The 25,660-nt window shown below is 46.3% G+C and overlaps 1 protein-coding gene across 13 annotated transcripts in view; it reads left to right on the top strand.

The window, feature by feature from the left end:
* The window catches only part of KCNJ15 (potassium inwardly rectifying channel subfamily J member 15), a 45,483-nt gene extending 35,950 nt beyond the window's left edge, over positions 1-9,533 (top strand). For 4 of the 13 annotated variants that reach the window (XM_079155857.1, XM_079155856.1, XM_079155858.1 and 1 more), the window contains 2 exons: positions 1,786-1,874; positions 5,062-9,533. In XM_079155857.1, the coding sequence (XP_079011983.1) occupies positions 1,802-1,874; positions 5,062-6,209 (1,221 nt within the window). In that variant the 5' untranslated portion in view covers positions 1,786-1,801 and the 3' untranslated portion in view covers positions 6,210-9,533. Of the gene's footprint in view, positions 1-1,661; positions 1,684-1,785; positions 1,887-3,036; positions 3,159-5,061 lie in introns of those variants that run through there. The other 9 variants (XM_079155860.1, XM_079155854.1, XM_079155861.1 and 6 more) reach the window with 5 other exon arrangements.
* The last annotated feature ends 16,127 nt before the right edge of the window (positions 9,534-25,660 follow it).

Below are 25,660 nucleotides of genomic sequence, written 5' to 3'. Positions count from 1 at the left end.
TGTTCTGCCCCAACCCAAAAAGAGGAGCTCTTCCAACATTGTTTGTACAACTTTTCTGATGTGCCTGCTGTTCAGTTTCATTTCAAAAATGGGTTTGTTTTCTTTCCTCTATCTCCAGAAAACAAATGCTGTGCCAAATAAATAAATAAAATACACTTCACGCAAGTGCATTTTATTGACTTGAAGTAGGAAAGGGTACTATTGCCCCCTCCATTCAAAAGTTCCAGGGACTTCACAACAATAATGATATTGCCAATCTGAGAACTGAAATCCAAGCCCACAGGTTGAAATAACATAACAAAAACCAGAGAAATGAATATTATGTTCAGAGACTAAAGAAAATTTCTTATGGTTCATACTAGAATATTGTTTATCTGGAGGATTAAGAGAGGGGGGAATTAGAAGAGAATATTTTTCTATCCTTCTTCCCAGCATGAAGTTTTGGAAAACTATTATTGTCTTTCAACATTTCACAGGTTAAACAGGTGGGGTGCAGAATCACTGAGGGAGAAAAGTCCAAGGCAGTAACATAAAAGCATATAAATACAAGTGTGCGTCCACAAAGAAGTAGATGTCTTGAAAGAAGGATGCTGCAATATAAAATACTATTAACTGTAAGAGCGTGTATCAATATGTAAATGTAAGGACGGGAACTGATGAAAGTGATGGATGCAGAGGAGACTGGCAGAGAACCGAGTTTAGCAAGCACCCTGTGACCACACTGGAATCAGCCCAGAGAAGCCACACCAGCTGGTAATTGGGGTGAATTGGGAGCAGTTTGACTCTACAACAGTAATTACTGCAAGTTAATGGCAGATCAGAAAGAAGGATGAGGTGTGTGTGCCTGAGTGAGACAGGTAAAAGCTGCGGGTGTGGATGGGCAGGTGGTAGAGAGACAGCAGGAGATCGGGAGGAAGGTGCAGGACGAAGATGATAAATAGGTGGTCTGAAAGATGATGGATGATAATCAATAAACACATGGTTTGAAAGACTGAATGTAGATGATAAAGATAAAAGATAGAGATGATAGCTAGATGGAGGATAAATGGACAGATAACAGATAGCTTGAGAACTGGTATTAGTAAAACTAGAGATAAGGGAGGTAAGCAGATGATAGATAGATGACATGGATAGGTAGGTAGGTGGCAGATAGGGAGATGGGTGGATGAGGAAGAAGTAGGCTGCACAAGAGCCTCTTAGATTTGGAGCGGTGATGGGAAACGGGAGGCCGGGGGGTGTTGTGTGTACTGACAAGAACTCAGGCTTAGCTCCAGAGCCTCTGGGCTGCCTTCCTCCTGCCAGCACCCAGCTGCAAGGCCCCCCTCTCCTCCAAGGTGCAGCATGTGTCCGAGGGGATGGTTTTGACGGTCTTTCCACTCGGATGCTCTATGACTCAACCGTTGTAATGCGTTTCCACAGGCGGTGAACTATTCTAGACCCTTCCTTCCAGTGCTCACTGTTTACTTCCTCTGCACTTCCCCTTCCTGCCTCCCATGCGCGGGTCAACTCCGGGGGCCTCAATGGGTGTGTTAACCCTGTCCTCTCAGCGTGTTTGTCCCGTGCACTCTCCAGGCCGGGATTCTGCAGCAAGGCCGGTGGGGGTGGCTTCAGCTTCATTCTTCCAACTTTCCTGGAGCCTTTGCCCTGGTCTGGGCACGATGCCAGATGACCAGGGAGTGGAAGGTACACACCAGGGCTGTAGCCCTCAGGGAACCGTCAGGGGCCCGCTTGGCTGGGTGCTGTGAGCAGCCACCTGTGAACACCACGTGTCACTCTTTCTTTCAGGCAGTAGCAGAGTTCCATGGTAGCCAGGTGGGTGACGGGGAACGAGGACGCGCCACCTGCCCTGAAGAAGACTCCCTGTGACCTGCCAAGTGAGTGACCAGGTAGTAAACAGTCTGAGGACAGAGGGCACTCAGGGGAGGAGAGATGGAGGTGGGGCAGCCCCCGGCTGATGTCCACCAGCTGCTCTCTTTTCCCATGGAGAAAGGGGACCCAGTACATGCCGAGGCCATAGGTCCTGCTCTGTGATCTACGTCCACCAGCCCCAAGAGGAGGCATGTCGAGGCCATCGGCCCCAGCGCTGGGTGTGCGGGCCTGCAGCCCCAGAGCTCCCAGCAGAGGCACAGGATGCCTGCCCCAAGCCTGGCCCATTGCCCCTTGGAGGAGAGGTTGGGACAGAGCCCCAGGGCCCTGCCTTCCTAGAAACAGGGCCAGGTTTCCCAGAAGCTGCCAGCAGGCTGAGCGGGAACTTCATTTGTGGTCACAGGACCCTGGTGTCACGCTCACACTTGAGAACTTAAGCCTGTTTTTATTTCAGTAGGTCGAACGGCATCCACTTGCCCGGCTGTCTCCTTCTTTCTTTGTTGAAGTGCGTGCAGCTACTTGTGCGTAAGCTGTGCTTGCCTTTGGCAGAACCCCCATTGTGGGCTCCTCTCTGCGTTTGGGCACGTGGGCACAGCGCGTCCTCTCCTAAGCTCCGCTGGGCTCACTCCCCCTCCCTACACCCACAAGTGTGGCCCAGCGTGCGACAGGGAAGCCCATGCTCATCATTCACATCCTGTTCTTCCCTTCTACCCGGATCCCAAGGAGGCTGGGCAGGCTTCAACGAGTGAAAGGAATTCTGAATGACTTAGAGCGCTTCTCTGCAATGGAAGCGATAACGTGGATTTCCAAGAAAAGAAAGTCACTTCAAGGGGGCATTTAGTAAATGATGCACCCTTAATAAAGTAACAGGAAGATTGAAATGCCCAGCTGGTCCCCTGCATCCTGAACAGGTATGGGCCCAGGTGGACCCAGTTTCCATTTCCTTGAAGGGGGCTGCCTGGAAGATTATTTTCAAAATTTTATTGGAATAATGCCCCTCTAACAGAAAACATTATTGCATGAATCATAAACCACTGCAGGGTATCTGTTCCTTTTTAAAGAGGGATTTTTTTTCCAATTCTTAAAATACCGGTAAGGTGGAAAAAAACCCTGGCAACCACGTCAAGTTGTCCTGTAATCACACGTTCACTTTTTCAAGGACTGTTGAAGCCTTCATCTCAGTCTCCAGGCAGGTACCATGTAGGAGGCTGTGCCCAGACGGCTTGCTCCCGGCTGTTGGCACAGAGCAGAGTGTCCCTGGGGCTGAACGTGGGGGCCAGTGCAGCTTCCAGGTAGGTGTTTCTGATACAATGTCAGATGCCCCCGCTTACCTATGTTCCCAAATGCTCTTTAAAATAAATTTCTCATGCTGGTTCTACTTACAACTAAAAAGTATGGTAGAATCTGCTATGACTATGTTTTTGGTTGTTTAATAATTAAATTTTTCCAATGTCATCAAGAACTAAAAGAGGTCATGGATTCAAAATTTTCATTGGGTCAGGGAGGAAAATTGTTACAAAGAATGTGAGACATATAATGGGTTTAAAAATTTATTACACTTAGCATGATATTCTCCAGCTCCATTGATTTACCTGCAAATACCATGATTTTATTCTTTTAAGGCTGAGTAATATTCCGCTGTGTATATATACCATATTTTCTGTATCCATTCATCTGTTGAAGGACACCTAGGTTGGTTCCAAAGTTTAGCTATTGTGAATTGAGCTGCTATAAATATTGATGTGACTGTGTCTCTGTAGTATGCTGATATTAAGTTCTTTGGGTATAAACTGAGGAGTGGGATAGCTGGGTCAAATGGTGGTTCCATTCCATGCTTTCTGAGGAATCTCCATACTGCTTTCCATAGTGTTTGCACCAATTTGCAGTCCCACCAGCAATGTATGAGTGTGCCTTTTCCCCACATCCTTGCCAACACTTATTGTTGCTTATATTCTTGATCATTGTCATTCTGACTAGAGTGAGATGAAATCTTAAGTCAATCCCCCAAAACCAAAGGCAGAATGTTTTCTCTGATGCATATGCTAATTCATTGTTGTGTGTGTGGGAGGGGGAGGGGGCGCTAGGGAAGAATAAAGGTACTCTGGATTAGGCACAGCGGAGTGAAGGGAGGGGAGGGGTATGAGGGTAGGAAGGAGAGTAGAATGAATCAGACATTATTACCCTATGTGCATATGTGACTACACAACCAGTGTGATTCTACACCATGTACAAACAGAAGAAAGAGAAGTTATACTCCATTTATGTATAATGTGTCAAAATGCATCTACTGTCATGTATAACTAAGTAGAACAAATTTTAAAATATCAAAAAAAATTGCTATTATTTCAGTTTTAAAAATTTGTACTAATATTCTCCATCGCTCCATCAAAAACTATCTTACAGGTGGCAGCTTTTAGCTATACCAGTACTGGACCTATGCTCGGCAAATATTTAATTTTCTAGAATGGGAAATCATGATAGCTGAGTGTAAATGTTCAGAGTGTTCCATGAGATGCATGCAGAACAGCATGTTATCACAACTCTCCATCTCGTTTAATCCTCACAGACACCCCAAAGAGTGTCTTTTAAAGATTGAAGAGCTGAAATCCAGAGAGATGAAATATCTTGCCTGGTCATACAGCTGATAAATTGCAATTAGTGTCTTACTAATTAGGGCCCAGGTTCTCTGCTCTGTCCCACCAACAAGCTCCAGTACACATCAGCTAGTCTTCCTTCACAAGTCTCCTCTTACATAGGTCCAATATCCAGACAGCCTTCCATATCCACAGGTCTCATCTACAGATTCGACTAAGCACAAATAGAAAATGTTGGTTAAAAAAGGAAAAAATTGGGTCCCGATTGAACATGTGCAGATGTTTTTCTTGTCATTAGTCTCTAAACAGCACATCACCACTATGCATAGCATTTGTACTATGCAGTATTATAAGTAATCCAGAGATGATTGGAACTGTTGCAGAGAATGTGCATAGGTTAAATACAAACACTATGTCCTTTTATATAAGGGACTTGAATGTCCTTGGGATTTGGCATCAGTGAGGCATCCCGGGACCTATCATTGGTTCCAAGTGATGACTGCATGGTCATAGTTATTTCATGTGATTTCTTTATTTCTAGTTTCCGGAAGTCCCATTACACATGACTGTAATGGGACATCTTCCTTTGTCACTTCTGTAGGTGCTTCCAAGAGCTTGACCATGGACACCATTCACATCAGCATGTCCAGCGCCCCCCTGGTGAAGCACACTGCAGGGGCTGGACTCAAGGCCAGCAGACCCCGAGTCATGTCCAAGAGCGGACACAGCAATGTGAGAATCGACAAGGTGGATGGCATCTACTTGCTGTACCTGCAGGACTTGTGGACCACTGTCATTGACATGAAGTGGAGATACAAGCTCACCCTGTTTGCTGCCACCTTTGTGATGACCTGGTTCCTTTTCGGAGTGATCTACTATGCCATCGCGTTTATCCACGGGGATTTAGAACCCAGGGAGTCTCTCTCCAATCACACCCCCTGCATCATGAAAGTGGACTCGCTCACGGGGGCCTTTCTCTTTTCCCTGGAATCCCAGACCACTATTGGCTATGGAGTCCGTTCCATCACAGAGGAATGCCCTCATGCCATTTTCCTGTTGGTGGCTCAACTGGTCATTACCACCTTGATCGAAATCTTCATCACGGGTACCTTCCTGGCTAAAATTGCAAGACCCAAAAAGCGGGCGGAGACCATCAAGTTCAGCCACTGTGCGGTCATCACCAAGCAGAACGGGAAGCTGTGCCTGGTGATCCAGGTGGCCAACATGAGGAAGAGCCTGCTGATCCAATGCCAGCTCTCAGGCAAGCTCCTCCAGACCCATGTCACCAAGGAGGGGGAGCGGATCCTCCTCAATCAGGCCAGCGTCAAATTCCATGTGGACTCCTCTTCTGAGAGCCCCTTCCTCATTTTGCCCATGACATTCTACCACGTGCTGGATGAGACCAGCCCCCTGAGGGACCTCACACCCCAAAACCTCAAGGAGAAGGAATTCGAGCTGGTGGTTCTCCTCAACGCCACCGTGGAATCCACCAGTGCTGTCTGCCAGAGCAGGACATCTTACATCCCAGAGGAGATCCACTGGGGTTTTGAGTTTGTGCCTGTGGTTTCTCTGTCCAAAAATGGCAAGTACGTGGCTGATTTCAGTCAGTTCGAGCAGATCCGGAAGAGCCCAGATTGCACCTTTTACTGTGCGGATTCCGAGAAGCAGAAACTTGAGGAGAAGTACAGGCAGGAGGACCAGAGGGATCGGGAGCTGAGAAGCCTTTTGTTGCAGCAGAGCAACGTCTGACCGGGTGCTGCCCGGGCTCACCTCCAGAGCTGTCTCCACGCCAGGCTCCCTGCACACACATTTGCTATGAGAAGGAAAATGTGTGGACACACGTTGCCCAACGGTGTGGACGTGCTCAGGCCACCTGTACCTTAAATCTGGTGGCCGAAGGGCTTCCGACTGGAGAGGGTTCTTTTGAAGTGCTTCCTTGGAAGTGAACTCCAAGAATTCGAGTTTTCTAAAGTGGGGATGCATTGCAAAGGACTAGGTGTAGGGCAACAGCAATGAGGTCCTGCGGGATGGACAGACATTGAGCAATGCTGATACTGAAAGGGAACGCATTTCTCCACAGGAATATCAACTAGAACATGAGGTATTTATTTCATCCGAGTATCAAAGGCATTGCAGTCGAGGGTTGAAATGTGGTTCGGTATTCACTTGTATTATTGCTCTAAAATGCATTCTTTTTGACCAGAGACAATGTTATATATAATGATGACGATCTGGTAATGAATGCCCCAAGAGGGACGATACTCACAAAAGACGGTCGTTCCATTTTTGCCGTTCTTCAACAGACTGAACTGATCAAGGCAGGAATTAACAATTGCAAAAACACATCCATGTCCCGATGTTGTCGTTTCCACTGACTTTTTTGTTGGGATGTCTGAAGCCCCTGTCTATTAAAAAGTGAGATTGACAGAACAGTCACACAGCATCATCTAGGGGCTTATGAATAACACGGGTCATCAGGTCCCAGCTGAACTTGCAGGCCAGCATCTGTATCTACACAGTTCCCCCAGTGATGTGAATGCAAGTAAAAGTTCAAGGTCTCGGCCCTGGTTTCCAAAGTCACCTTCTGAAATTGCTTGGAGAACTGACCCTGAGGGTCCATGCCCTGGCCTCCAGACCCGTCCTTTCTTTCTCTAGCCCACTAAGGCTGGCCCACATTTCTTTCAGCCATTTCACCGCTTACCTATTAAAGTACCTTGCCCACAAAGGCACCGCAGAGCATTATCCACTGAGGTTCCACGGGCAACAGAGAGCGCTCGAGACTTGTGGTTTTCTCCTCAAGCCCAGAACATGGCTGGAAGATGATGGGTACCCACAAAGAAAATGTGAGCCTCGCGACAATAGTGATGTTTGCTCAGAGGTTGTCCTTCATGAGTGTGGGTGGGCTGTGAAGAGAGGGGCTGAGGGCAAGCAATTCATAAGCCAGATGCCCTCTTGAGCTGGGTGTGGTGGTGCTGAGGCAGGAGGATTTCAAGCTCAAAGCCAGCCTCCGCAACTTAGCAAGGCGCTAAGCAGCTCAGGGAGACCCTGTCTCTAAATAAAATACAAAAAGCTCCAGGGATGTGGCTCAGTGGTTAAGTGCCCCTGAGTTCAATTCCCAGTAGCACCCCCGCCACAGAAGATGACCTCTTGAGGCAGGAGCAAAATTAGATAATCTCATAATATGCAAAGAAAAGCCTCAGCGTTTAAGTACAACTCAGTGTGACAGAAGTAACACTTTGCCTCTGGCAAAATTTAGGAGTCCAGTGCCCTGCATTTCTTGGGGGTAGAAAATAAATGGTGCAGGATTGATTAAATGTGCAAAAGGTGAAAGCTCATTTTATTCAAACCAAGACAGATTTGCATATTCACTCAAGCAGAACACAACTGAGAATGTGAGAACAGTGCATGCACACATGACCCCCCACGCATGCAAGTACACACATACACACACATACGTGCACACACGCACAAATGCCCTGGCTCTTAGGGCATGCTCAAGGAGTCACCCACAAAGACATTTTCAGTTCAAACCAAGTTCTCCACAATCATACGCATGTGTTCTTCATTATGTACAAATATCAACATTGGAACTCACAGAACCTGGGGACTCAGATCATTCGTGAGGTGGTCACCTGCATGGCAGCATGTCTCCTTGTACCGTGATGTGGCCACATTGACAAATGTCTTTGCTAAAACACAAAATGTGTAAATAAAGTCTCCAACCTGGGACTGAACTAATCTAACACAAGTGTGAGAGTAATACAGGTAAAGTTTGTAACGATTTGAAGAAAAATCTCGACTCTTGCTTGGGAGGGAGGATTTTGTCTTGAATTATTCAGGAGGTTTTTTTTTTTTTTTAATCTTTCTTTCTTTTTGGTTGAGAATTTCCTGGCAGTATGCTTTACATCTCCATTCTTTAAAAATAGTACATGTTACTGTATTTAGGCAGTAGCCCTTTCGTTGTCAATTCATTCATGTTTATTGTACATGGTAATATAATCAACAGGGAAATAATGCCACAGGCACATATACAGCTTTTTGTTGTTGTTGCACTATTAAATTCTTTTCACAGTGTTCACATCAACACTAATCTGAATGTGATCAAAGTTAGGAAGCCAGTTCATCTATACTGTGTATGTGGTACCTAAACATAAGCGTGAGATTCAGAAAACCTTCGTATATTCACTTAGCATGTCATTTTAGCCAGATGTGGAAGACCTGATAATTTGATCTTTTGCACTACACACAAACCACATGTGGATCTTAAAAGGCAATACACATGTAAGTCAATAAATCACAATATGATACTTAATAAGTAGTTCTAAAGTTGTGTCTGGCTTAAAACCTGCCATTTCCAGACACACCTGAGGATTATCACTTCATACAGAGAGCGCTCATGTTCATCTGCTAACAAGGAATTCAGGTAGCCACTTATTTGATAATACCTGGACAGCCTGCAGATTGAAACAGATTCCTGCAAAGTATCCAATTAAGGAGTCACAAACTGGTGGGTTAGATTTGACCCAACAAACCTTTGGTGTTGTGAAACATTTTCAATGCATTAGGCCTTCTTGGTGAGCCTGTTTGAAAACGTCACACTCCATCTGGGAAACTGCAGAGCCAATAGCAGCACAGGGGTAGGATGCACAAGACCCGATCTTTTTCCAGGAACAAAGCAGACAGCACTGACGGGGCAGCTGACTGCCCGTGGCCCCAGGCAGCACAGCCAGATTGGCTTCACTGATCCCCCAGTGAGCCACTGCTGGGCAGGGGCAGGCACACCCTGGGTCCCTTTTTCACTCATGGGGAAACAATAGCACAAGGTAGAGTTTTCAGAAATCTAAGATAACTAGCTAATGGGGAAACATTTCCATTAATTAGTGGACCGAATATCTGGATGAATGTAAACAACTCTTTTGTTTGATTTTTATTGGAATTAAATTTCTAATTTCAACTGACTGTGGTTTTAATATTGGTGAAATGTGAAATAAAATACACTTTAAAGTGGCCCTTCTACTCTAAGATGATTCTCCCTCGCTTGGATCCTCAGTAACGTGTAGCATCTGAAGGGAGGGGAGGGGAGGGGAGGAGAGGAGAGGAGAGGAGAAAAGCCTTCGTGGTGGTGGCTCAGTACAGGATCATCCTGGGTCTTGGTTCTGAACGTTGTTACGGTGTTTGACCATGACATGAGGCCAATCACGGCTCTTAGTCTTACTAGACTTTCCTTTGCCTGTTAAAAATGTTGAAATGACTGATTTTACACGGAAGCTCTTCTCTCAGAGCCCACCATGATGTGATTTTTAATGAAAGGTGTTAGCATTTCAAGTCTTCGTTTCCTGGGTCTGTGCCGTGTCCACTTGCAATCCAGCCTTCAGCCACTTGACTCTGGATAGGTCTAACATGCACCTGGCTTTCCTCCCTGGGAGGACTTGCCCTTCAAGGTCTTAAGCACAGCGTTTCACTTCACAGTGATTAACTATATACATTCACCTTTGTGAAATTCAGTGTGTCTTCCACCAGAGAGACTTGAGGCCAGTCTTTGGGCCTGGGAGTGCTTTTCTGCTCTCAGAATGAACACGATTTCTGAGCAACCCTAAGGTCTCCAGAGTCAGGATTCACAATGAAATGATGTGATTAAAACATAATGGGATTTTAAAAAATAAAAGAGCTCCTTAATTTCTCGGGGCATTATTATTTGCCAATATCTCTATTTCTATTGTTGTTTATTCTTTAAGGGAATCTGAAACAAAATCTTTGTCTTCAGAGTAAGGACAGGAGTGAGAAAGGTGTAAGAGACACAGGCTAAGAGTCAGTCCATGAGATTTCCTACCAGGGGAGGACAGCTATGTGGGGAAGTCAGTCACTCGGTCTCACATCACAACACACTGACACCACGTTCTTCTGGCTCCCGAGGAGAAGCAACTTCCCAGTGTTCCTAGCACCGATGGGCCAGGTTCAACACTTTTCCAAAGATTTTCCACTAGATACCTAATGGAAAAGCAAAGGAGGGGCAAAAACGAAGCTCCAGTCCTTCCAGGTCGCCTTCCTGCCGTGGTCCTCCCAGTCCCAGCCTACTTCCCTTCTACCGGACATGTGGGTGGTTGGCTTCCTTCACATTCGCTATCCATCCTACCCAGTCAAATAATCTGATGAGTCAAGAAAAAATTCAAATGAGAAATGGTGGACATTTAGATACCCCAAGAATGATGGCAGGAATGTCCATTGTCCCATTGGTATGTGGGTGGTGTGTAGAAACAGAAGACCAAGAGAGGCTCTGATTGGATGTGATATTAATTCCCAATATGATTATAAGAATAGGCCGCCAGGTCAGGGGACATAATTGATACATGAGTACAAAGGCCAAGGACCCAGATATGTAGGTGAAAGCCGTATTATACCAGAGAATGTAACTCCAAAGTCAGGGATTCCGGGCTCACTAGACATGCTGGACGTGTCCCACATTTAGTGATTTCTGTCCTATCTCTCCTATGAACTTTCTTCAAATACCCTAAATGATCAGTTGTCGACTTTTTCCCAATTCTTGACAAAAGGGCCTCGGCAATTAGAAAAACCTTCAAATTTAACTGAGAGTCCTGCATATTTATTTGCCCGACCTGACAAAACTGGGGAGAGTATTCACCTACTTCTAAGCCATGGTCATGTCTAGAACAGAAACAAATCCTGTCCCTTTTCTGGAAGGGAAAAGGTATTCCCGTGGTATTCCTACGACTCCCAGCAGAGGAAGCGGGTGTTCTGGGGACCCATTCCCCAGCTGGCTCCATTAGCAGAAGTAAACTTCTGTCCACCTGGCGGCCTGCATGTGATGTCAGTGCTGTGATGCTCTTTGCGTCTGCCTGGCCAGGCAGGGCCTTTCCCCCCTCACAGGCACACAGGAGCACAGACCCTCAGGCCCCGCTTGCGGCACCCAGGCAATGGCTTAGGATCCCTCATAAGCAGGAGGAGGGCGAAATCAAAGAAGGCTCGCCCTCGAAATCCATGCCTAGGTTTTCCTTGCTTCAAGCCACCACACAATGGGCCCTTCACTGCAATCTTGGCTGGTTTGAGGCTGAATCTTTTCTAGTACCTATGCCTTCCCATCCTCTGAGAATATCTAATTTCACTCCTCAAAAATACTGAAGTGGATAAAAAGTGAACCCACTTTTAGACTTTAAGGGAATGGCCACAAGGGAATATAGAGTACCCATTACCCTAAGAAAAGAGTCAGGAGCTGTTGGCGCTGAGCTAGGAAACATGGGACCTCTCAGCTTACCATTCCAAGTATTGTCGTCATTTGGAACTTACTTAACATTACAGAAAAGCAAGGCCTTCGGAGAAGGCGACTGGAGGGGAATCCAGAGGAAAGCCCTCTCTCCTCAGCTCAGCTCCCTTCTTTCATCTTCAGTCAGACCTTGGGAGTGAGGATGTTATATTAAGCCAGATCCTTACAGGAAGCATGTCTGTGTCAGGGACTTTTTACAAAAACAAACCTGCAGATCACAGGAGGAAGCTGCGTCTGTGTGCCGACGGGCGGTTCGCAGCAGTCGGCAGAGGAAGGTGGAGGACAGCCCCCTTGGGTCTATTTTTGAGGAATTATTTCTGTAGGGGGTCATGGAATTGTAAGTTACCAAACGGAGCCTTTGATAAATAGTCTCCATTCCAAGAGCACCCACTCCAAGTTCTCAGGAATGTCATGGGGTGGGAAGCCCAAGGACACACAGATTCCACAAGCAGACAAGCCCACTACCTGTAGCTCCTGACAGTGCACGAACCACAGTCTTGGCCACAATTCAGTCTCTTGCGAGATGGAACACACCTGACCCCTGAACCGTGCCCGCCACCAGGTTTCCTGCTTTCTTCTGGTTTCTCAGCCAGCCTGGGCTTGGATTGGCCTCAGCAGCACAGTGATGGTCTTGAACTTCTTTTCGTTCTTGGCGATTGTGATAGTGGTGTGACGATGCAGGAGGATCTGATATAGGCTCAGAACGTGGGGATGAACTCCATTGAATAACCTTGTCGAGGATGGAAATCACAGCTTGGAGGGGACAGCCAGGCCCTAAAATGTGGTTACAGTGTTGTTTCACATCAGCAGCTGAAGGAAAGCACCCTCTTCCTTGCTGACCCCAGAGCAGAGAGTGGCATTCCTGCCTCCTTCCTTCAGTCAGTGCAGGGTTGACAAGTCTCTGGGACAACAGCCTTTCAGCACCAGACCCCTCACCGATTCCTTCACATTTCATCACCCTGTCTCCTTGATGGATTAACAGAGTAAATCATTAATGATATCAATCTTAAAGGCATAGAAATGGGTGTGGCTATGAATGACACACTGATTTAAAACCCCCGAGGCAAAGATAGGCATCTATGACAGCCTGCACCCACCTAGTCATCTCCTGGGGAAACCAGACACAGACAACAGGTGGTTGCCAGAGCTCCAAACGTGCCTCGAGCATCCCTCTTGGCACCGTTTCCCTTGGAGGCTTGGCTCATTGGCTGTGATGTTCTCAGCAGTGGCAAAGCGTTGTTCTTTGGGTGAGCATGGGACTGTTGGAAAGAAACCAACTAGTGCAGATAGTAGAAAGTCAAACCTGAGGATACTGCGTGGGGGAAAATAATCCAAAGCAATATGTTTTCCAGAGGTGCACAGTCATCTGGTACAGAGTAATGATGGTCAATTTTAATTTGCACAGAACTTTTCAAACACATAGTTTTCTATCCTATTAACTCAGGCATCACTTGCCCTTAGAGGGTGTCCTGGGCAGAGAACTTAGCTGTCCACATCCCAGACATGAGACGAAATCACCTTTAGCATGGTGCGTGGTGGGCAGGGACCGAGGGAGTCTTAACTCTGAGTGGCTCTCAGCATCCTGGCAGTCAAAATTTCCCTTCCAAGAAACCCAGAATTTTGTGCACCTCCCTCCAAAGATCTCAGGTGATTCAGCAATTTAATTTTTCACGCAAAAGTCCGTGTTCTTTCCAGAAACTCTTTCCTCTACAACAATGCTTTTCTAAATCTGCCTTTTCCTGACTCTAATGTAAAGCTTGTGTTCTAGTTCCTAGCAGGCCAATCTCTCTGAGGGACCCAGGTGTGTCCTCACCAGTCCCAAGAGCTGCCTTCTCTGCCTTTCCTGGTTAGCTTCTACTGAGTCACCAGAAAGTTTTGCTCTTCTTTTTCCATTTAAAGAAATGTTAAGATTTTGTTTGCAGTATCTATTCTTTTGCCACTTAAAGTTTTAAAAATATTAAATTGGTAACTAATAATAGGCTGCAATGTGGTGTTTTGATATAGTACACAGCTCACACTATGGGATGATTCTAGTAAGGTAGCCAACATAACCATCAACTCATCAACTTATTTTTCGTAGTGGGAACATTCGGAGTCTACATTTTACTTGCTCAGGACTGTATACAGCTCTGTAAACCCTGTATCCCATGCTCAGGATTGTTTGAAGATCTGCCACAAATTTGCTACAAACAATAGACTGACAGGCTTACCCCAGCCCAGAGCAACCAATGTGTGCTGCTTACCCCAGGTCCTGGGATGAGTCTGGCTGAGAGCTCTCTGCTGCCAAGTGCTGCATGCATTCTGTCACCTGCCTGCATTCTGCCGCCTGCCTGTGTTCTGTTGCCATCGCACCTCTTCAGCGCCCATGTGTCACATGCATACTCATCTCACAACATCTGGTCACGCCTTGGACACGCACAAGGCAAATGATAATTGATAAACCCTGAATGCTTAGAAGAACTTCAAACATTCAATAGTCCATTTGGTACCCAATGGAGGAGGTAGGACAAGTTAAATTATCCACAGCTCACTGAGGTTTAGTGGCTCATGGTGACCCATCAGTCCAATGGCAGCCATCTAGGTCTCTCCCTCTGGTCTAGTGTCCTGTCCCCTAAGTTAACAATGTGGGTATCTCATGGTTGAGCAGATTCCTCTGAGGTGGGTCAAGTGGGGGCCAGTGTGACAGCAGAATGCAGCTCCCAGGGAAAGCAAAGGCTGGGAGCAGATGGGTACCTGAAAGTCGGGGGCTCTGTTCTTCAGGGCTGAGGACATGGAATATGGATCCTGAAGGTAGAAACAGCATGAAAGGATCAGTCAGATAAGGGTAGAGGGTCTGAAAGCCACTGACCAAGATCTAAACAGAATTCAGACCCCTGAAGGAGACACACAAAGAGCTGGCTGCAGACTAGACATGGGGTGACCAGAGCTAAGAATTCCCAGAAGGTCATGGTGACCCAGCATATCTAGCTACATGGTTTGGTTCAAAAGTCCCCACATTCATCATGGTTGCATGATATTAAAGGAGCTCAGCATTGTTAGGATCCCCGCTGGACAGACAATGAGGCTGAAGCTCAGGTAAGTGAAGTGACTTGTCCAAAGTTGCACATCTAGGAAGAAGTAACAGGTGGGACTGGCTGACACGAAAGCCTGTCTTCTGCCCTGCCCTGCCTCCCGGATGGACCACGATGGGATGCAGCCAGAAAAGCTTAGGGGATTTGGTGGTTGGTTGCTCTCGGAGGAAAATGGCATTTGCTTAGTACTCAAGCGTTTTTATCAAGAAAAACAGAACCACGGTTGAGTTGCTGTATCACCACAAACCCAACCTGTGGGTGTTGAATTAGTACTAAAGATCAGCAATGCAAATAAAAAGGGATTTTGCCAGAGTATTGCCAGCTACAGATGGAGCCAGTAAGCTTCGGACTGATTGTCCTGCTGAGCTCTGAAAACCTGATCTGTAAGGGTTTGTACTGGCCTCCTCAGCGAGTCTGTAAGATCTGTATTCAGTTTAAGGTCTTGGTTGATGGCGCCGAGAGGCAAAGAGAAATTTGTAGGGATAAGTAAGCATGGCTGAATCAGCAGAACTAGTTGGAATCAGATCCTGAGCTCGTGGGCCAAATGAGGGCAATGAGTGGCCCCAAAGCAGCAGTCACTGCTGTCAGAATGACCAGGGCTCGAGCACGGACTATCAGGACCCAGACGCCAGCTAGAAACAGAACAAGAGAGCAAGGCAGCCATTAGAAGCTGACTCTAAGTAGAGGTTCTGACAAATGGGTCTTGGCATTAAAGAAGGCCTATCTGCCAATCTCTCTGTTTCATTTCATGAGCAGTGTGTTAGCTTTCCATCACTAGCAAAATACCTAAGATGACTAACATATAAAGATTGAAGCTTTATTTTGGCTCACGGTTTGGAAATACCAGTCCATGGAGGAGGTCGGCCTTCCTTGCAGCCTGTGGTGAGGCAGCAGATCTTAGTGGAAGCATGTCACAAAGCAAGACCCCTCACCTCATCAGCAGGAGACAAAAGAGAAAGAAGGAGATAGGGTCCTGTAAGCTCTTTCAAAAACACAGCCCAGTGCCTTCAAGATCTGCCCCTGGGCCCCATCTCCTGAAGTTCCACCACACCCAACAGAGCCACTGTGAGGACCAAGCCTTAACACATGGTCTGTGGGGGCACTTCAAGAGCCAGATTATAGCAAGAAGGTATGTAAAGGGAAGGACAAATCAGACAGGGACGGAGTGTGACTCCACAATAATGGGAGGAGATCAGGGAGGGAAGTTCAGAAGCAGACACTTAGATCCAGGACCTCCAAATCACAGACAGGACTCAATCCTGGAAGGAAACAGTAAAGAAAAGAAAAAAAAAATTCTATTTCTGCTGCTGCAAATGAAGCTTGAACTCAAGAGCCAAGGGACTGTCAAGAGAGGAACAGAACTGGAGAAAATATTGGGACTTCTTCATTGGAAAGACGGATTTGTGGAGAGCTAGATTTGAAGAAGACACACTTGGTGAGGATCCCATGGCCTGCAGCATCTTCAGGTCCCCTCAGTAGTCATGGGGCTATGGTTCAGTGGTGGGCACTGGCCTCACATGAGCGAGGCTCTGGTTCAGTCTCCAGCTCTCCCCCCTCTCTCTCTCTCTCTCTCTCTCTCTCTCTCTCTCTCTCTCTCTCTCTCTCTCACACACACACACACACACATCATTTTTATTTTAACTTTATTCGCCTAGCATGTTCCCTCAGTAGGAATCAGTGCTAGACAGCAGGTACACTTCAGTGTTTCCCAGGGCAAAAGCTGGTGGCTTCTTGAAACAGCCAAGCTGTGCATATTCTTTCCCTCTGGCTTCAAACTGGGTGCTTCAGAACAGAAGGTGCTACGTGCCTAGAGATGGGAAGTCTGAAATCAAGATGTTGGCAGAACCATGCTCCCTCCGAGACCCGTAGCAGGGAGGAGCCTTCTGGGAAGCTCTCGGTAGCCCTAGAGGTTTCTCGGTTCCTGGGGATGTGATTCTAATCCCTGCCTCCATCTTCACAAGGTATTTCCCTATTTGTCTTCATATCATCTTTCCTCTGTGTATGTCGGTCTTGGAGTCTAAATTTCTCCTTTTTAAATAACATCACTCTATTGGTTTAGGGTCCACCTAATGACCTCATGTGAACCTACTCCTCTTTGTAAAGACCATGTTTTGGAAAAAAAGGTCATATGCTGAGCTACGGGGGGCTAGGACTTCAACATATCTTTTGGATTCAACCTAGAACTGATTCTTCCCTATTGATTTCAATACCAACCTGTCTCACTCAGCCTTCCTCCTGAGCAGCATCAAGGAAGCCAATCGACAGAGCATTCTCCCTGGAAGAGATGAAACTTCCCCTCGGTCACTCTAACTGTCCTTGACCTGCCAAGAAGACAGAGGATCTCACTTCTAGCCGGCACCTGCTAGAAGCTTTCTCTTGGTTTTGTCTTGGCTGCAGGGAAACTGCCAAAGGACACGCTGACACATTCCTTCTGAGGTGGTTTCTAGTTCTCGGAGCTTTTGGTGCTTCTATAGTTTGGGTGTTGAATGTCCCCAAAGGGCTGTGTTGAAGGCTTGCTCCCTGGTGCTACTGAGAGGCGCTGGAATGTTCACCAGTGGGGCCAGTGGGAGGGAGGCAGGTGGTCCGCGGTGTGTCCTGAGGGCGTGCTGGACTCGGCCCCTCCCCGTCTCTCTCTTTGCTTCTCTGCTCCCTGAGGTGCACAGACCTCCTCTCCTCACCCTCCTGCCATGAGGTAATGTGCTCTACAGGCCAAAGCAACAAGGGTCCACGGACTGACACCTCTGAAGCTAGGGACCAGGGAGTCTTTCCTCCTTTTAAGTTGGTCATTTCATGTATTTTGTCACAGCAATGGAAAGGTGACCAACAAAGGGTCCTAAGGCACCTCGTGAGAGGTAGAGAATGAAGAGCTTTCTTTCTTGGAAATTGTCTGGACTCTTCCATACACAGGCGGGCTCTTTCATCCTGGTTTGCAAATAGGCAGAGGCGGGTTGCTCTCTCTGCACGTGAATCATACACTGGGCTCCCAGCTGCGAGCACAAGAGCTTGCTGACTTCCCAGAAGGTTTAAGCAGCCTCCAAATGTGCTTTATAACGCTGCTCTGCCATTTCCGACGGTTTTTTGTTCCCTACTGTGAGGGTTAGGGAGGCCCTTTCTCCACAAGCCAGCGACTCAGGCGAGCTTTTCTCAGGGATGCCACACGCGTCAGGAGGTGAAGCCTGACCAGTGGCTGCTCCCGGGGCATCGTGGGGCTCCATCCAGCTGCACCACCTTGTTCTGAGGACGACGCTCCTGTGCATCATGCCCCCTTCCACACCTTTCCTCACCCGGCTGGAGACCTGGGATACTTGTGACCTCTCCTGTTCCCTGGCCGCCGTTTCCAGCCCAGCACTAACCCTCGTGCACACTCCCCATGAGGCTGCTCTCGAGTCAGTGTCTTCTCTCCTCCCCAAGCCCCTGCGCGGTTCAGGCCACTGTTGTCTCTCTTTTGTTGTTTGAAGGTTGTAAACAGACACCTTTCACCCTGGCTACCCAGCTTCTGACGGTTTCTCCTTCCAAACACCCTTCACACTGCACCCGGAGGGTTCATTCCAAACAGAAACCTGAGCCTATTCCTCCCTCCCGGAAAACCTGATCTCTCAGAACAGGCCAGGTGTCCCAACAAGGGATTAACGTCCCTCCTTGATCAGGCTCCTGGTGACCTCCTCCCTTTCTCCCTTTAAACGCTATTTCCAGCACCCTGAAATATTTGCAATCCCCCAAATGCTTCCTTCTCTTTTAGCGTTCCGGGTTTTGGTAGTGCTTCTCCCTCTGTTAGGGATGCTTCTCCACAGCCCAGGTCAACTCCTGCTCGCTCAGCTGGCTGCCTTCTGGGAATGGGTCCTTGACAATGCCCACACTCTCCCTGATGGCAGAAGAGACCACTGTGGTGGCTCCCGCCTGGTGCACAGCATCCACCTCTCGGGAGGCTGCCCGACATCATGACCTCTGGGAAACAGTCCATATCTGGAGCCACGCTCTGCTACCAAGCTACTCCAGGCACACCCTCACTCTGGTAGGTGGCTCCCCACCAGTTCATCTCATAAGCCTGGGTGAGGTGAGAGGCAATGAGACATTACCCTCAGGTGTAAAATTCGAAGGATGCTGAAGAACTCAGTCATCAAGATAACATAGTAATATAGTGCTTTTAAAATAAAAATTAAGTTTTAAAATAAAACATTTTAAAAATCAATGTTAGACATTATATCAAACTTTTAAGTAAAAATATGATTGATGAGGTCTTTAAAAACATTTATAGTTTCAGATGTTTATATAAGAGAAGAAGAAAGATCTGAAATCATTGACCCAAGACCCAAATTAAGGACTTAGAAAACAAAAAATGAAAGAATCCCAAAATAGAAGGAAGGTCATATTAAAAACAAGGCAGGAATCAATGAAATAAAACAAATAGATCAACAAGAGTGTGTCTTCTGGAAAGAAACTTACTCTCCCACAGGTAACTTTTTTTTAAAAGTCACAAAAATTCATAAAATTTACTAAAGACTGTAGATGAGGAGTCAAAGTGAGCCGACTCTGGCGGAGAAGGAAAGTTCCCGGAGGAGCTAGCACGGGGGAAACTCCCGTTGTGTCTGCCTGCCCCTAAGGATAGGTGTGAAACTTCAATAACATGTTTACTGTTTTTCTGGCTCATGAAAACAAAGTGCCTGGAGTTAACCAGGGAAAGACGACAGTATGGAATGGGAATCCTCAATTCTGTGCATTAATTCTGGACAAGTCAGCAGGGTGACCCTGAGCCACACACATGCAGCATGGAGGCAGCCAGCAACACCCCACTCAGAGCAGAGGACTGCATCAGAACTGCCGAGGCCAGGCCGAGATTTAACTCTGAACTTAACAGTAGCCAAGCTTGCTGAAAGAAGAATGTGTGCATACTCTGTGGGAAGAAAACAGAACTGAAAACTTCTACATGTCTTTGGGAATATTTGGGATAAGATCCCAGATTAAATGGCATGAAGACCAGGAAGATGTAACCTACTCTCAGTAGAAAAGACAATCTAAAGAGACTAACCCTGGGATGACCCTGAAGTGGAAATTATTACACAAATTTTAAAACAGCACTTAAAACCATGCTCAATGAGGTAAAGGAAAAATATAACAACAATGAATTAAAAGAGAAAAAATGTCACCGGAGAGATCACATATGTAAAAAAGAACCAAAGTGAAATTTTAAAACTATAAAATGAAATATCTGAAATAAAAACAGTGCTAAGTGGATGGAATAGAAGAATGGAGGTGAAAGAATAAATGATAGTTGAACCTGTATATAAACTAGCAGAATTATCTAAATCAAAGAAGAAAGAGAAAAAAGACTAAAATAAGACAAAATTAAAAGTTTGTCATACATGGGGATCTGTGGAATATTGAAAAACATCTAATATAAAGGCAAACAGAGGCCCAGAGAGAGAAAATAAAGTGGGGCCAAAAAAATGTAAAAAAATATAATGATGGGAGTGACCCTAATTTGTTGAAAGGAGACTGACTTACAGATTCCGGGAGACTTACAGATTCCAGGAGCTCAAAAGACCCCAAACAGAACACACATGCAGGAAACTATGCTGAGAAACATCTATGTCAAACATCTACAAACCAAACGTAAAAAGAAAACCTTTGAAGGGAGTCACAGAAAAATGACACATTGCCTACAGGAGAACAGAGATTCTAATTACCACAGACTTCTGATCAGAAACCATGGAGTCAGAAAGCAATGGAATAATATCCTAAGGTACTCAAAAAAAAAAAAAAAAAGTCAATCTGGAATTATATTTCTAGCAAAATATCTGTCAATAATGAAGACAAGCCAGGCAAGGTGGCTCATGCCTATAATCCCAGTGACTCAGGAAGCTGAGGCAGGAGGATCGAGAGTTCAAAGCCAGACTCACCAACTTAGCAAGGCCCTAAGCAACTTAGCGAGACCCTGTCTCTAAATAAAATACAAAACAGGGCTGGGGATGTGGCTCAGTGCTTGAGTGTCCCTAAGTTCAATCTCTAGTACCACTCCACCCCGCCTCTGCCAAAAAAAAGAGAATGAAGACAAAATGAAGACATTTTTCTAATAGTGGAAACAGAAATGACTTGACCAGTCCCACAGTAAAGAAAAAAGAAGATGTTAAAGGAAGATTTTGAAGCTTAATAATATCAAATTTAAACTCAAATCCTTAGGAAGGAATAAGCAGCCCAAGTAACATAAGAAATGGTAAATATGTGGAGAAAAAAATGAGAGTCTCTTAATTTCTTTCAAACACACCTGACTATATCATCCTAAATGTGTCTTGAGGGATTTATAACACATGGAAGTTCTACGCAAACACACATTAGTAATCACATAAAGGATGATGGATAGCAAATGAACTAAACACTTGCAAGACTTTTACACTGAAAAGTGGTATAATATGAACTCTAACTAGATTGAAAAGTTAAGTATGAGCATTAAGTTCTTAGAGTGAACTACTAGAACTGATAACTAAATTTGACAGGTCACATGGTATAAGATAAGTACAAGAAATCAATCGTATTTTTGAAACACCAGCAGCACAAATTTGGGGCATAAAATTTAAAATTTATATTCACATTAGTTTTGAAAAATAAAATATTTAGGAATATACTAAACAAAACACATGTGTGTACAACTTATAACTGAAAAACCACAAAACATTGCAGAAATTATAGAGCCCCAGAACATAAGGAAGGATAGACCATTCTCATAGCTTGGAAGGCCCAATATGGTTCAAGAGTCAGTTTCCCCCTTTGATCAGATTTATTACAATCCCAATCAAAATTCCAGCAGGGCTCTGGGGCAAAATTGTCAAGTAGATTCTAAAATTGAGGCAGCAATTCAAATGACTCAGAATAGTCAAATTATTTTTAGAAAAAAAAAGAAGAAAAAATGCTTAAAGATTTACACTAATGGTGTCAATAATCATTGCAAGAGTACAATAATCAGGAATGTATGATAATTGAAAAAGGAGAGTCATATCTAAAGTGGAACAGGACAGAATCCAGAAGTAACCTACAAGGTCAACTGATTTTTTTTACAAAGGCAACAAAGCAATCCAACAGGCAAAGGAAAGTCTTCAACAAACGCTCCTGAGGTCACCAGAGGCCCGTCTGGGAGGTAGGCGAGCGGCACACAACCTCACACCATGCACAAATATTAAAAGGGAGGATACCCACCCATATAAGATAGGCATGGAAAATGTCTAGAAGAAAGCAGATGAAAAAATGATGACTCTGAGGCTGGCATAAAAAAGAAGGAAAGTGATCACTGAATTTTATCAAGCTTAAGCAGCTTGCTGAAAGGAACCATCAAGAAAACAAAAGGATGAATCATAAAATATGACAAAGAACTTGAATCTAGAATGCAGAATATAAAGAACCCCTGAAACTCAGTCTGAAGACAAAGAATGTCAAGTAAAATATGGGCAGAAGAGTTGAATCGACTATAATAATACATATATATATATCCAATAAATAAACGAATAGATGCTCAGCATCATTATTAACTGGAGAAATGCAAATTAAAAGCCCAGTGAGATGCCATCACACACCCACTGTAATGCTCAAAATGAAAAGGCCTCTCCACCCCAGCGTCAGTGAGTCTGTGGAATGCTCGCAGACCATTAATGGAGAGGTAAAATAGCACAACCCAGGACAGAAGTTTCTTAAGAAGTGCAACATATACCTCCTCTAAGACCGGCCATTCCACTCTTAAGTATCACCCAAGTGAAATGAAGATAGCTGTCCACTTGAGGCTTGTACTTCATTGTTCGTAGCAGCTTTATTAACAATGGCCCGAAGAATCCGTAAACATCCCGAACGTTCATCAACAGGCAAACAGAGAAGCAAACGGGGTTCACCCACCTACTGTAGAAACACATGACCTTGAAGTCAGGCCTGCAGGCGGATGTCAAAGTCATCAAGCGGAGCCAGACAGGGGCACACCTAGGTCATCCCGTCACATGCTACCCTAAAACATGCGAAGTACTCTATAGTGACAGAAAGCTGGTGACAGTGTGCTTGGGGCCAGGGGAAGAAATGGACTGCACGGGTATGACCAAAATGCTCAGGGTGATGGAAACATTCTGATTCTCGATTACAGGGGGCTTCATAGGTCTCTATGTCCCCCAAACATCACCTTGGATCATTTAGTCAGGTGTAGTTATTTTATCTTGGTTCTTTCACCATAAATTAGATTTTTAAGTTAATATGGATGCTAATCACTGCTGAGCTAGTTAAGATGGTAATCCTGATTCCTGGGTCAGGATGGTCCTGAGAGTCTGCATCCGCAGCCATCTCCCAAGTCATGCCCAAGCTGCTGGTCTGAGCCCCACCCTCTGAGGAGCCGACACCAAGACCGTTCAGTCTGCAGGAGACAGAGCTGAGGGCCACGTGACCCCTCCTCTCATGTGTGATTAGCATCATCTCTCCTTCTAGGCCTGCATCGTGTGCCAGATCTCTCCCATTCTCTGTCACTAATCTGTGAGGTTGCTAATAACAGTAACGTCTGGCATTTATTGAGACACGGTGAGTGTCAGGTACTGTTCTCAGCTGTGCATGAATTCACTCATTCAAACCCCAGTACAAATGCAGGTTATCCGTGGTAACAAGTGTCACAAGCAAAGCACAGAAAGCTGAAGGAACTTGCCCACAATCATGGACTGATAGCCAGAAGAGGTGGATTCCACCCTTGCATCCCCCTGTCTTACCCACCATGCTCCGTGACTTCTCTTTAGAAGAATTATTGTCCCTGAGCATGGCAGACCTGGGGACCCTCGTCCAAGAATCTCCCTCCCCTACCAACTCCAGGGAGGGCTTCGCTGGTTCAACAGCAAGTGCTGCTGAAGCATCGCCACAGGAAGCTCACCCCAGGGGCTGGCTCTGCGTGCTCCCTTTGCCACCTGACCCAGCACCGGCAGAGTCTGCTCTGTAAGTTGGCCACCAGGAATGCTGGCTGTCTTTGCCACCTTCTTCTGTTCACCTCTGAGTGGCAGCAGCCTATACTTTCCCCTGGCATCTCCATCTCCTCATATCAGAACCCACGCAACGAGAGCGGCATGTCATGAACTCGGGATTTTGATGTACACGTCACTCTCTGGATATCAGGAGGATGGACCCCTCTTCATTATCCCTACAGTTTGAGGAATTTAACCTGAAAGTGTGCTGGCTGCAGGTGAGACAGGAGGCAGGATGACTCTGGAGCTCCCTCCAGCAGGCCCCTTGGTCTCAGCAGGGAGTTGATTATCTCTCCTCTAAGAAGATGCCGATTCCTGGCAAGCTCAGGGCCCAGGGTGAGCCTCTGGCAGCCCGGAAGGCTAGTCGTTGGCAGCAAAACTTGCAGAAATTGGGGGATGGAGAAGAAAAGTAGTCCCAGGGGATCTGGGTGGTGCGTCCACAACACCCGCTACAGTACAGGAGCCATTCCTGGGGGAATTCCCTAAAGGGGAAGGTAACCGATCACCAACAGAATAACCGTGAGGCTGAGCCTAAGATGCAGGGACAAGAACTCTACTCGGACTCTGTCCTGAGGCAGGGGACTGGACCAGAGGGGCCGCCAGAGCCCTCACATAGCTGTGCGTCTACCTCAGCGAGTTCCAGAGTGGCTGGGGCTTTGTGGGTTCCGTGTGGAAGACAGAGAAGCTGATCCAAGAGAACACTGGCCAAGCCCACTTCCCAGCTGAGAACAACATGGCTTAAAAACAGCCTGTGCAGCTTCCTGGACGTCCACTGCTTTTCCCGAATAGCATTTTGGTGAGCTGAGTGTAAATGAATGAAAAACAGATGGACTTAATTTCCCTTGAAATTAAGGATGGGTGAGCCCAGCCACAGTTTGGAATTGCTGAATGTCTCAAACTATTTTTTTTTTCAAGCGCTTTTGGTTCAGAAAAACCAAATCCATGGTTTTGTAAGGCATGCTTCCCCTCATTTGGATGAGACTGCGTGTATTTTAACGGGAATTCGATCTGCATATTTCAACTTCTTTACACTTCACTTATCAAAATGCTTGATACAATTTCCAAGAAGTTGGAGAAATAGTTTGTCATAAAATTTTTTGGGGGGTGAAGAGGGAAGAAGTTTAGAAAATGTGCATACCAGGAACTGTGGGTCCAGGGGGAAGTTCGTAATTTTCGGGGAGAGCTACATCCAGCATGACACACGTGTTAGGTATGTAGTGACAATGTGCTCATCGAAGTACTCAAAAATAGCTTGGAAAACGAGGGAGAGGTGGGCGAATTCATGAAAGACAGACTCTCAGAGAGGCGGAGACAGTGCTGAAAACTCCTGGCTTCCTCTGGTCCTCAGCAAAGGATCCCAGCATCCATAAGTGGATCATCCACCAGCACCAGTCTCTGCCATTTTCCACGCATCTCTTCTCTCTCTAAGACGTGTGAGGAAGGAGCTGACTGTGGAATGTGTAGGAGGGGTGGGTGGCCAGAGGGCTGGTGGGGAAATCTGCTGCAGGAAGAGGGCGGGAGTGGGGAGTGGGCACCAGTTCAATGCTTCAGAGTATGGCTTGAACCGCAGACTCCTCTGTGAGTCCTGAGGGCTGTTTCCACTTAAGGCTCAGATTTAGGTTCCAGGAGACCAAGTAAGACACAGGACAGAGACGCAGGGGTCCCGCCACCAGCAGGATGCAGCCTGTCGGTGTTGAGCTAGCAGCTGAGCTTCTGGCACAGGACACACTGGCCTCCGTCCCTCTGGGCACTGGCTGGCAACACAGAGATGGACACAGCACCGCCGGAGAAAAGGAAAAGGGCAGCTCCTTGTGGTGTCCGGGTCAGTCTGTCTCAAGTCCCTGGGGCACATCTCCTGGGTAGTCCTGGAAAAATGATTTGGAG

The sequence above is a fragment of the Sciurus vulgaris genome (assembly GCF_902686455.1).
Source record: "Sciurus vulgaris genome assembly, chromosome: 10".
Lineage (NCBI taxonomy): Eukaryota > Metazoa > Chordata > Mammalia > Rodentia > Sciuridae > Sciurus > Sciurus vulgaris.
This window is presented reverse-complemented; position numbering and strand designations above follow the sequence as displayed.